General features: G+C 33.8%; 2 protein-coding genes across 3 annotated transcripts; both read right to left on the bottom strand.

Moving 5' to 3' along the window:
* Positions 1-64: 64 nt before the first annotated feature.
* Positions 65-1,423, bottom strand: LOC111782012 (thaumatin-like protein 1). The gene is made up of 2 exons (XM_023662767.2): positions 1,317-1,423; positions 65-785 (listed from the first exon to the last, which is right to left on the bottom strand). Exons 1-2 carry the CDS (start codon positions 1,369-1,371, stop codon positions 109-111), a joined length of 732 nt encoding a protein of 243 aa, XP_023518535.2. The 5' UTR covers positions 1,372-1,423; the 3' UTR covers positions 65-108.
* Positions 1,424-2,278: 855 nt separating this feature from the next.
* Positions 2,279-10,161, bottom strand: LOC111782011 (uncharacterized). 2 transcript variants are annotated; one of them, XM_023662764.2, is made up of 12 exons: positions 9,792-10,161; positions 9,053-9,268; positions 7,442-8,563; positions 6,665-6,787; positions 5,879-6,060; positions 5,570-5,801; positions 5,252-5,461; positions 5,054-5,182; positions 4,581-4,649; positions 3,553-3,675; positions 2,865-2,915; positions 2,279-2,769 (listed from the first exon to the last, which is right to left on the bottom strand). In XM_023662764.2, exons 1-12 carry the CDS (start codon positions 10,023-10,025, stop codon positions 2,632-2,634), a joined length of 2,829 nt encoding a protein of 942 aa, XP_023518532.2. In that variant the 5' UTR covers positions 10,026-10,161; the 3' UTR covers positions 2,279-2,631. The 2 variants fall into 2 exon arrangements, with proteins under 2 accessions (XP_023518532.2, XP_023518534.2); XM_023662766.2 differs by having other exon boundaries at positions 5,054-5,176.
* Between the last annotated feature and the right edge of the window lie 2,904 nt (positions 10,162-13,065).

Genomic DNA, 13,065 nt, shown 5'->3' with positions numbered 1-13,065 from the left:
GATAATCGGAATCTTACTCACCAGAGTTATTACTGGAATTTTAATAATTTTATTGATCATTTAAATTATTAAAAAAAGAAAGTAAATTACATCTCTTGGTGGGACCCATCAAGGACAGAAAGTGATGCCGTAATTGGCTCCGCCAGTGCACGTGAACGTGCTAGTTTTATCATCGTAGGCGTAGCTATAAGCGTCAGGGCACTCATTCTTGAATATCTTTGAATAATTCGTCGGCGGACAGGTCTGCGGCTGATCGTGGCCGCCGCTGCAGCAATATTCCGGCCGATTCAAACCCAAACAAGCACTTTTACAAGCAATCACACCGCCACCCTGCCCTTTAACGGCCAACTCCGGCGGACAAACCCCATTCACATTTCCCGCACAAATTACCGATTTGCACTCGCTCGATCCGCCTATTGGCGTCACCGACACCGGCAAGTTGAAGCCATCGACGAGGCTGATATCGAAGAAATCTCGGCCGCCGTTTGGTGCTATGGTGAATTCAACCAGGCTTGCCGGCGGAATTGCGCCGGCGCCGTCGCAGGTGACTTGGCCACTGCCACAGTCGCCGGTTCCGCAAGAGAATTTCCCAGTTGCATCTGTGGAGCAGTGAGTTCTAGCCCAAAACCTACCGGACCACGGCGGAGAAGTGGTCACCGTCAGTGTCGATCCGGGGAGTAATTCGAAGCCGGTGGTCGACAATTGGCTGCCGGCACCGGTTAAGGCTCCTGGCCAAATTGGAAACTTGCAATTGTTTTGAACGGCGAATTCGATAGAGTAAACTCCTGCAACATAATTATTGATTCGGTTATCACGGTTTAAGATAGGTATTATATTTAACATTTTATTGAATAATGAAGACAAATATTAGATCTTTTTCGATAAAAGGTATATCGACACATGAGATCGCAAAATATTCGAGAGTTCCGTTATTCAATCCTTTTCCTCTTCTTATTGTCGTATATCTCGTTCATACACATCTTCTCTTTGTTTCTCGAGCCTATAATGAATTACAAATAGAATTTGAAAAGATCAAATCTTTGATAACTCCATCATACACGATCGAGTTGCGAAAACTTCTGGATAGGTATCCCACACCTGAATTCTTACCGGTTACAGAATCTCTTTCTAGTTGCTCTGAAACAATTAAGAGATTCTCACGAAAAAAAAATATGGGATATGATGGACTAATTCAGGGAATGATCCTGGGTTTATGCTCAAAGTGGACAATATCATACCACTGTAGAGAGCAGTGATTCCTAACAAAAGACTCGATAATCGGACAAGAACATGAAGAACAAGAAATGGAATATTACCTGAGAAGGAGAAGAGGATGAATGAAAGTGTAAGCAAATGGATTTGAATTGCCATTGAAGAAGGAATTTGTGTTTTTGTGTTGAACAGATTTTCTGAAAAATATATGGCGAATGGTTGGAATTAAAAAAGGAATGAAAATTAACTGTACATGATTTGGCAAATTCCATTCATTTACTCTCAACAATTAATACTCAAAATTACGCAATTATCTTAAATTTCCACCTGTCTCATCCTTAAACTTTTTTTTTTTTAGAAAATCTAAAAAATATTATCAATTTTTTATAAAAATAATTTCAAAGGTAGTTTTGATGAAACATATTATATTATATATATATATATATATATTAATTTAGAGGTACCGTTGAAACTTTTGAAAATTTTAAAAATTTTAAAATATTTGAGACAAATTTATAGATATTTTTATTAATTTAAGGTCTTAAATATTAGGATTACGAATTGACAAATTTATAGATATTTTTATTAATTTAAGGTCTTAAATATTAGGATTACTAATTTATATATTTTTTTTAATGAAATTGTGTTAATTTGATTTTGCAATTTATGAATGATCTTGATTTAATGCTTCAAAAAAAAAATCTTATACATAAATAAAATTGTGTAAAACGGCTAGTGCTTTGTTAATGATTAAAATATTTTTTTAATGCAACTTTCTATACAGCTTTTAACAAATATATTTTTCTATATAATTTTTTAAAAAATAAAATTTTATTACCTTATATCTGAAAAAATATACTTTATCTAATACATTTCTATATAATTTAATTTTGAAAACTATAATTTTAAAAGAAATGCAAAAATTTTCAAATTCAATTATATTTTAGTTATCAGTCATTGTAGAATAATTTTAATTATTAACTAACATAAAAATAGTTATAAAAAATTATTAATTAAAAAAATATATAGTTAAGTTATACTCAAGATAAGATAAATATCCTATAACTTGGCAGGCAAGAAAGTTTAGTCTATAATAACAAAATTGTACAATTGCTTGCTCCTGTAATAATAAGATCAAAATTGATTAGGATATCTTACAGGCTTTCCTCAATGCCAACTTTGTGTCGATTTTGGGTATGCGTATGGCCATTTCGAACCTTTCGAACCTCGCAGCTGCAATATAGTACGAGCTTGAACGCGCTCGTCCATTGGCAGATACCAAATACATTGTGATCTTGGTGAGCTATATAATCTAACAATCTCTGTATCTTCCTGCAGAACTGCACCCATTCCATTCCACACAAAGTGCCAAGTAACAAGTAGAAGTTAGCTTATACCCAATCAAGTGGATCAGTGGATTTACTTGTTCTTCTTCTTTCTCTTTCCTTGTCTCATATCTGTCCTCGTCTCCAAACGCTTTGAATTCTGGGATCGAATTTCTTGTAACTTCAATTTAGCTTCTTGAAATAGTGCGTCAGATCTCATGGAAAGTAGTTGCTGAAATGGACAAAAGAAATTATCCGAAATTAGAAGAAATGATGAAGGCTCATCACGGCAATCAATTGGAAAGGATTGTAAACTGAAATACAAACCTTGAGATGATCCATTGCTGCTAAGTTGAAACCAATGGTGTCTTTGCATTCCTAAGACATTAGAGATTCATCTTGTCAACGAAGCACATACAAAAACATGCTAAATTGTATGGCAATTAAATAGCATAGAAATTTAGGGATCAGAATTCTCACAATTGTTTGTAATAGCAACCACCACTAACACCTAAATCTTACGGTTTTAACATATCAAGCGAGGAAATTTGGCTGACGTGCATTTCAAGTCATCTTCTAGTGTTTACTCCCTTAGAACTTTCAATTGTACTTGCACTCTTCTCACGATCAGCTCATTTTTTGTAATTTTTCTCTTCTTTCTTTATGGTCCCCAATGGATTGGGCCCGGTTTCTTTTTGTAATTTTACTCCCTTAATATTAATGAAGGTTAGTTTTCCTTTGCAGAAGGGATGGTAGAAATCATTAACCATAAGTCAATATAATAGTTGTCATGAAGAAGCCCTGACCACGGAGTAGTACTCATGATCCATTGCTTAAAATTGGATCTCATAGCAAGAAACAAAAAAGTGATTTTTCCTGACAAGGTGACCAAGGTCCTCTAGAATGAAGTGCAAACCGTAATAGAATATTTACCAACCATTAATCTGGAAATTCTAAATGAGGCCATAAGAATGAGAAAATTAGAGGGAAAGAACATAACTGATTGCAGAAGTACCTTGATTCTAGCATAAAGAATGTCTCTTAGAATAGTTAATGCAGGTCTTGCCGCAGGGGTGGTAACAAGTTGATTGTGGTGTGTCTGCAACAAAACTGTAGATATCCTGCAAATGAGCTCAACCTGCAGGTAGCACGTAAATGAGCACGAATTAATATCAAGATCATTTGTACAATAGTACCAACTACGCTGATAAAATTATAACTTGATGTGGCGCCCAGGTGTGGTGATATCCCATAAGTATTCACACAAATGCCAGACTTTTATCATATTTAACAAATAAATTAAATAAAAAATTATAATAAAGTCCAATTTATTATGCAAGGCTTTCCAGAAATCTCAAGTTTCATATTAGGTGATGATGACCAAGAAACACAAGCTTCACAGAATGCAATCTAGAAGATTAGCAAAAACAGGTAACATGTAATTCTCTGCCAATGAGCAGAAAAATTATGCAAGCCATTAGATTTTATGGGTGTGCAAAAGTCAGCTAATCTAAACAAACACAGAATTATTCATCATTAGAAGAAATAAAGTACATGGCGAATAGTATCCCAAGAATGTCTTCTATAGTAAACAAAAATGAAATCACATAAGGGTGGTAAAAATGAATATATATAAACACTTCAAGTAACATAGTGGAGTGAACTCATTGAATGTCTTCACTCTATGAGTATTAGTAACTTCGTCCATGCAATATCACCTCCTGTTCTTTCACCTTATCAGTCATACATTTTCTATAAAACATTAACATAATATGTGAACATACCAAGAGCAGGAAAAAGAAGGCAATCAAAGGGCCTTTCAAAAGATTTATGAAGATATTCTAAAAACCTCATTTTGATGATGATTAAAATCCATGAACTTTATCTTACTGGATTCTACCAATCAAATGAAGTGAAAAGAAGAGCCCATTAAGTACAAAAAGAATGTGTTAAAAGGACTGACTAACAGAACAGTAAGTTATTGTCTATAAGAAACCAGATATCAGTACATAATCAGACTAATCTAACTGCAGTTAGGTCTACCTTGTCGGGTTTGGATGTCCAATCTTTCAAGTAAGATAGTAGCTTCAGAGAATCTGAGAATGGTAAAGCCTGTAGAGAAACAAAATAGCAATGAAGCTTTCAATACTGAATACCTGAATTCAAGGTTGAAACTAGAAATTGCAACCACCGGGAGACAAACCATGAGGTACAAGCGCCAAGAAATATCAATCTCAGGTCCATTTTGGAAAACCATTTAACGTGAAAAAGAAACGCAAAGAATTAAGCAAAAAAATATGCAATAACACATGCACATTCTAGCTTAGCAGGAGCATATGCATAAGAGTACTTATATTGCATAAATCACAGGTTTGAGTACGAATATAAATCACCAGTGTATTTTATGATGAGACAACAATGGAAATTTTAAGAGAAATGGCAATGCACTTCTTTCGAGAAGAACTAACATTGAAATTTGCATTAATGAAACTGAGCATACTTAGTTGATATCTTACCAGTAATGTCTGCTCCAAATCATTTGTGTGAACATTTGAAAGTGCACGAAGAACGTATTCAGATGGCGAGAGGCCAAGCATTAGAACATTTGGCTCAAAATGAGAAGCTCTCCCATTTATTTTCTCCTCCTAAATATGAAAGATTAAATCAAACTTGAATAAATTAAAGATGATGAAACTTGTTACAAGTTTACATACCTCATATTCAGATATACGTTTGACTTCTGCCTCTGCCATGTCTAGAGCATCAATAATCAAGTCTGTGGCCGAAATAGTCTCTTGAGTTTTTTTCCCAGCCAAAGCAACCGCACCCTCCTCCGGAACTTCTTCATTGGGCATATACCTATTCTCAAATGCATTGTCGAGGTCGGACTCAAACATTTCTTCCAATCGTTTTTCTTTCTCTTCCTGAAATTTAAAGGAAAATCTACCGATATAAGAATTCTGTTCTTATTATTATAAGAGCATGCTGAGCAATGACATTAATAGAATATCAATGATACTCAAGAAGAGCACCTCTATGAAAAATGGTTCTTCCGTTCGATCCCAGCGACGTATGGATCGATCATGAGATCCAGTAACTATGAAATCACCACGGTTGCTGATAGCAAGACACCAAACATCAGCATGATGTCCCTCAAGCGTTAAAAGTAACTCAAATTTGTCAGCATCCCAATACTTTACAAGGCGATCCTTTCCAACACTGAATACGTAGTGAGTTTTCTTTACAAACTGAACAGCCATAACACTGAAACCAGAAAACTGTAATCAGCAATCATTTGGCAACATTTTTAAACATTAAAGCATTTACGTTCAATGCATCACCTATCAGAATGGGCAAAAATAGACTTGTGACAGTCACCAAAGTCCAAACCCCAAATCTTCAAATTTTTGTCCGCAGATCCAGTCACTAACAAATCTCCATCTGATGAGATATCCATACATAGCACAGGTAGCTTGTGACCATATAAAGTACGGAAAACTTTGAAGGTATCCATAAAGAAGACCTAAAATGGACAAAACACGGGCATTCATTAAAAAAATTATCAACAAGCTTGAAGCAGTCAAGTAGAAATACCTTTAATTTTATTCTATAAGTGTGGTAGATATACTAGTCAAGAATAAAAAAACTGTTTCAGTGAAAATGAGGTATAAAAATATGACTTGGCTCATAATATAAATCCTACTGACTATAAATTCTTGTTAAGTGAGATACTTAACTCAAGGTCAAATAGTGTAAGCTACTTAGGTACCCTACCAAAATATCCCAGCTCAAAGGGCAAAGGCAATCTTATTAGGGAAATCCAGATTACTACAAAATGAATGAGATTGCAGGCAGCACAAAGTCATTAACAGTACCACATGACAAAGGGTGACTTGACTTGTATTACTAGAAAATGAACAAAGCCTGGTGGGAAGAAATGTAAAAATCACCTCCCTCACAACTATTTCCAAGTAAAACTCATGCTACATCAAAAGCAATACTCAAGAACCTGAATACAAACGCACAATAGTAGCTTGTTGTACAACATGAACTAGGGATTTTCATGGGCTCGTAATCACTCTGGTAAAATAAAATGTACAAATTCAACATGGCAAGGAAAACTTCACCTTCACCGTGGAATCCAACAGTGCTGCAGCAAGATATTTGGCATCAGGACTAACAGCAGCGACAAGGACATCATCGTTCATCTTCATGCTCCTCACAAAGGTTATCGTAAGGGTTCTAGGGTCCTGTAATCAGATAACATCATTAGAAAATCACAACCCTTAAAAGAACATAGATTTTAATAATGATGACCAAAACCACACTTCAAATTGAATTAATACATACAGCGGAAATAAATTACAGGAAGAAATTAAATGTGACTTCTTCAATGAATTAAACAATTCATCAACAAAAAAAAAAAAAAAAAAATCTAAATGCCTGAGTTCTACTAAACCCAAGTATAAAGCAGCAAAAACATTGGCATAGGTCAATTTAAGGACAAAGCTAAAATGTGTTAGTAAAGAAAATTAAAATGTCTACCACAAGTCTATTTCATGGATAGTCCTTTCAAAACCATCTACTCCGGGAATCCATAATCTTACAATCCGGGCAGTAAAATATCTCTGAATTGAAAAGATATTAAATCAGATCTAAAATTCATAAAACATACCAAAACAAAATTGGATTCTTCATTAAATAAAAACTACCTAGAAGGTAACATCTCAGAGTTGTCATTGCATGGCACCATACTACTTCAGGGCAAGACCCATCTTATTTCCACAAAACAAGTTTTATTTTGTCATAAAAAAAAAATAGCAATCATCAGTATAAGAACTTTCTTGAAGTCAAAAAGGGAATATAAGGGGATCCTGAGAGATGAAAAAAGTATAAGAACATACTTGATCCGATTTTTTCTCAATTTGGTACTCCCAAAACTTAATGTCATGGTCAGCACTAGCTGTGACAAATCCATTTTCATTTGGTAGAGCTACAATTGAACGTATAGATCCACCATGAGCTTCTACAACTTCGATGCAACTGCCACTTGCAATGTCCAGTATTTCTATCCCCCCACTTTTATTTCCAACGAGTGCATACTTGTTTTGAGGAATGATTAAACCACAAAGCCCATACCCAGAATCAATAGTACGAAGACAAGATCCGGTACTTGGATTCCAAATTTTTACAGCATTGTGACTAGTGGACATCAAAAGTGAATTATCAGAGCTAAGTGTTACACTTCTGACATCAGAACGGTGCCCCTGGAGTTCAATAGAATGTAATTTCGTAACTGCACTGCTTTCAACTGAATAAACTTCTAATAAATTATTATTCAAAGATAATGTTAATGTGGACAGCGAATTTTTTGAAATCGAGGGACAGAAAGAAAGGGAACAAATTTTCTTGGAAGCCCGGATTGTGTGAAGTAGCTTAAAGACATCAGAAACAGTAATCGTGGTGCCACTTCCTTCTTCTCCAATAGCGTTATTTGTGTCTCCATTTTCTATTACATCATGTTCTCCCTTTCCAGCTTTCTTTCCTTTCTTCCGATTAATGCGACGTTTTGCTTTGCGCTTAGCTTCATTCTCATCCAAGACATGGAATAACTCGACAGTCTTTCCTGCCACTTGACAGGCCAACAAATTTCCGGACTTGTTAAACCTCACAGTAGCAACTCTATCCTTACTTTGTCGCATAATTTCACCAAACTGTTTTAGAACTTCCCATTTACTTTTAGAGGATTGATCTTCATCCTTCTCGGATCCGTTTGTATTTGATTCATCAACAGATATATCATTCACCCAATCATGTTTAGTTGTGAAAAATCGAAGTTCTTGATCAGCAGATCCAGTAACTAAAAACCGTTCATCAGGATCAACGTCCATTGACCAAATTTCACTATGATGCCCACCAACTATTTGCATACAATGCTGTGTTTCAAGATTCCAGACCCTTAAAAACTTGTCTTTGGAAGAGCTGATGAGTTTTTTACTTGAATCTAGAAACACCAAATCAGTAACCTGCACCAAGAATAAGGACAAGGCATTAATGTACAAAAAACACATAGCTGTGAAAATGACAGGCCTTTTATATGATTTACACATGAAGAAGGTGGTGATCAACTACGGGCCTAAGAAGGCGTGGGTGGGGGGAATCATTCGGCCCAGAAACTATATAGTTACTACACTAATAAACTAAATCAGACTTCAATTGAATCAAAGGAAGAGGCCAAGTATCCATAACTGAGTGGTTTCTAAATTTAACAAAATTTTGTAGTTGGACAAGTGTGTGGCACGTACGAATTTTTTGTAATATGGGGACAACAAAATAAATGAGAGGTTTACAATATTTGCCACTAAGAAAAATCCACAAGATAGAAAAGGGAAAGCCGTTGAAGACTTCAGTTCTAACTTCAGAGTACCAAGTTTAACTAGATAATGGAAATTATTCCTTTTATCTGAGTATCAAAGGGAAAAAAAAACTATGATCAAAATGTAATAGTTGTCAACCTGATCACGATGGCCACGAAGGCGAAAAAGACCCGTCTCACCAACAGCATCCCATAGTATAACATCGTTATCTTTGCTTCCCGATGCAAGCATGGAACCAAGCTTATTGTACCTAAGGACGGTAACAGCCCCTTTATGTCCGTGTAAAGTAGTCTCACAGGTTCCTTTTTCAGTATCCCAAATTCTTATACTGCCATCACCATATCCACTGGCAATCTGTAATAATAAAAAATAAATAAATTATAAGTGGTAATTCAACTTTTCCTTTCTTGAAAGTCAGGCAGCGGCAAAATACTGATTTGTTTGTAAATGGCAGCGAACTTCCATTCAGTTCTTACTAATTATAACATGAATAACGAGAATAACGGTGAGTGAACGTCAGGTCCTGTGTTCGTTTTCTATTTTTAAACTTGACAAAGGAATCCGTGCTGCCAAAAATGCATGCATACAGAAATCCAACTAATTATAAATGTTATAAATTTTAATAAATTATAGTTTTGAAGATAATGTCAGGATCACTGACGATTGAACTTTCGACTGAAGAAATCCCCCACGGTCTCAATGGCGTGGAAGAACTATTTCTGGAATACTTTTCTGAAATCATTTGAACTGTAACAATCCAGAATATTGACATGCTTGACACCAAATTCTGTAGAAGGAATCTCAAACTCTAGAACTCCAATACTATTTTCTCAATTAAGTCTGGAATTACGCAAGAAAATGACAACAACAGCATTACCAGAGAAGACAGAGCGGAGGCGACGGACGTAACAGCAAGAGAAGGACCACGAGAGCCCTGAGTAGGAGTTAAATTCTTGGTACAAACACCTTGACGAAAATTCCAGACTCCAATCTTTTCAAGAGCTGGAGCTATGAGGTGCTTTCCGGAACTATCGTAGGTAATATTAGAATCGACGGAGACGATCACTCCGAAAGCCGCTGCAGGCTCGTATCGGAGGTAGGCCTTTACCATTGAAAGGCCGTGGAAAACAGAGGATTCGAGCAGGTGAAGAAGAATGCGGCGACACTCTTATGGCTGCAAGGGTGGCGTGCCGGCGTGCGAAGGGAGAAGAATGAGACAGGGCGGGGTTTTGGAAAAGAGGGTTTTACTAAAATATAAAACCATGATTAAAAACAAATTAATCAAACATATATTAAGGTGAAAAAAATATAAATTAATATTTAATAAATAAATAAAAATACTCTACAATTTATTTATTTGTTTTTTTTTTTAATTAATTTTCATTAATATTTTTCAACTTAAAAAAATGTATAAAAAAATTAAATTAAATACTCTAAGCCCATTTGGTTTCTTAGTTTTGAATTGGGCTTTTATTGGGCCTAGTGGGCCTTACTTTTGAAATAAAGCCCAATTCAGTTTATGGTTTTTTTGTTTCCTCTTAGATAAGTATATTATACAAAATTTTCTTTAATTTAATTTTAGCTTTAAATTTTATATTTTTTAGTTTATTTTACGGTCAATATCAATAATAATTCTCGAATAAATACTTTTAATAAAATTATAAGTAATTATTTATTAATTCAATATTATTTATTCATTACACTCTTTTATAAATAAATAAAAAAGATAAAGCAATTTTTTTAATAAATATAATGTACTTTACTCCTCGACTTAAAAGCATTAAAGCTGCACCACATCGCTACCAATCTTTTTCTCTTTTGCAAGTCTCGTAACGTCACGTGAAAATGAAGTGAAATTTTTATATAATAAGTTAGGGTTTATGGTTTAATTTTTTTGACATTCGTAGTATATTAACCTCCTAACCATTTAAGAGCGATTAACCTGTATTTTAATGCTCTTAATATTAACAGAAATTATGTAATTGAAACATATATCGGTCGAGAAATGCTTTGAATTTTCCTTTTCTTTAAATTTCTTACAAACCCAACAATCGATGAACGAAAAAAGGGGATCGATGTAGCGTAAGAGACCATCGCGAGAATAATTTTTCAAAATTGAAAAAAAAAAAAAGAGAGAGATTAAAGTAGCAGAAGGAGACTGATGAGAAAAAATTGAAAGAGACATAACAGAAGAGAACGTGCAAGGGAGAAGAACACTCAAGCTCCCAAAAAGCCAAGAGGCCTATTGGAAAATTTCATATATATATATATATATTAATTTTAAATTACTAATCTGTCAATTCAGTCACGCGTCTCAATCTTGTTTGACAGGCTTCTCCCGAACATAACGTGCAAATCAATACTAAAAATTAAATTATAAAAGTTTTCAGTATCACTGTGATTCTAACCGTAGCAAAATATAACGAGTTTTTATATCATTTTTAAACGATACTGATAGAATTGATAATTCATTGGAAGATGCTCCTTTATCAAAATCTAAATATCTCGATAAAGTATTAATTATTATTTTAAATGTCAATAATTCAATTTCTTGCCGTAATTATTGGAGTAAAAAAACACAATAATTACTAGACGGGTATCAACTTAATCAATTGTATTTTCAACTGATTAAGATATTGTATTTTGGAGTTCTGAAGGGTTGTCGTTGTCTGGTAATTTGTACTTTCAACCGATCAAAAATTAATTTTTATTATGTTTTACGTTTATTTATTTTTTTTTTAAATCTTAATCCATTTAAATAAATTATATTGAATTTGGTAAAATAAATTCATTTTTTGAGTGGCTGGTGGTGACCCAACAAAAGGACAGCCGACATTGAGAGCAAAATATTTGCAATTTGAAATGTCACAATGACTGCACTTGCCTTGTCCCACATCGGATAGACCAACCAAAACACCCCCACAAAAATCTTATTTAAACCCAATCTCTATCGGCCGGTATCCTTCAATCTTATTGGTTCAATATCTAAATCGTGGGCCACCGGCCCATTACGAATTTAAATTTAAAATTAAACTTGAATTAAATTAAAAATCTAAATTCTTTTTCATTGGGCCCACTGAAAGCCGTCCGACCATCCGTCGCACCCACAAGCGTAGGGCCCGGTATTACTCTCCCATTTCTACACGACAAATAAAATGTAATGGGAATTTTCATAAATACCCCTCTTCTTTTGACTTTAATCAATATTGCAGATTTAGTCAAAAAGTACAATAAATTTATGTCAGTCTATTTGTCGTAATAAAAGTTCGTGAATAAGAGTTAGGGGTGAAATGGGAATATGGAAAATTTATGTAACCAACCCTCTATTTAATAGAACTCAATCACAAATTTTCATTGAGTATTCTTTTCTAGCACGTCCAAGTTAGGAATATGAGCTCAACTACAAATCTCCACCCATTTCGACATCTAAAAAACTATTGATAACATCTAACTTAAGGCTATAACTCTGTTATCACTCGATCAACAAAACTTTCACATATAATATTTCGTATTAAAATAGATGTCAATCTTAACCTTTTTCGGAATAACTTTAGACTTTAATTTCCATTTTCATATAACGACAAAAGAGCAAAAGCCAGGCTGGCTTGATTCTTTATGTTCCCTACCTTCAAATTCACACCCCGGCTAGCAACGGCTCGTTTTGACTGCCGTTTCAAATTTTAACTAAATTATTTTAATTTTGGTTTTTACATTTAACTTTTTTTAAAAAATAATTTAATAAAATTATTTTGGCCTATAAATCTAATCTAAATTATTTAATAATGCATTTAAACACCTGCCCATCAAATAAATGTCCATAAATGTCCAAAATACATCATGGGTTAGGTTTATAAAGTTGGTATTAGTGATAAAAACAAATTATTTTTTATGCAAAATAAAAAAAAAATTAAAAATTATATTAAGAATTTAATATATTTTCTTAAATAATCTATAATAGAGATAAGATAAAATACAATTTTATGAATAAAAAAATGTCAAATAAGACCGACCAAAACATAATTAGTTTTAATCAAATGAAATTTAATGATTTGGCGGTAATATTTTAATTTAAATTCTAGCATATTTCCTAATATTAAATAAATCAATTATAATAATCAAGAGAGAAAAAATTGATTTAAATAATTAAAAAA

The sequence above is a fragment of the Cucurbita pepo genome, chromosome 19, assembly GCF_057944985.1.
Source record: "Cucurbita pepo subsp. pepo isolate OVF chromosome 19, ASM5794498v1, whole genome shotgun sequence".
NCBI classification, from domain to species: Eukaryota; Viridiplantae; Streptophyta; class Magnoliopsida; order Cucurbitales; family Cucurbitaceae; genus Cucurbita; species Cucurbita pepo.
Note: the sequence above shows the minus strand (reverse complement) of the source record. Positions and strands in the feature narration are given on the sequence as shown.

Excerpts from the sequence above, each read along its gene's own strand:
- LOC111782012 (XM_023662767.2), bottom strand. The coding sequence starts at position 1,371 with ATGGCAATTCAAATCCATTTGCTTACACTTTCATTCATCCTCTTCTCC. Across the intron at positions 786-1,316 it reads CATCCTCTTCTCCTTCTCAG|GAGTTTACTCTATCGAATTC; the intron begins GTAATATTCCAT and ends ATTATGTTGCAG.
- LOC111782011 (XM_023662764.2), bottom strand. The coding sequence starts at position 10,025 with ATGGTAAAGGCCTACCTCCGATACGAGCCTGCAGCGGCTTTCGGAGTG. Across the intron at positions 5,183-5,251 it reads AACGTATATCTGAATATGAG|GAGGAGAAAATAAATGGGAG; the intron begins GTATGTAAACTT and ends TTTCATATTTAG. Across the intron at positions 2,770-2,864 it reads CAGCAATGGATCATCTCAAG|CAACTACTTTCCATGAGATC; the intron begins GTTTGTATTTCA and ends TGTCCATTTCAG.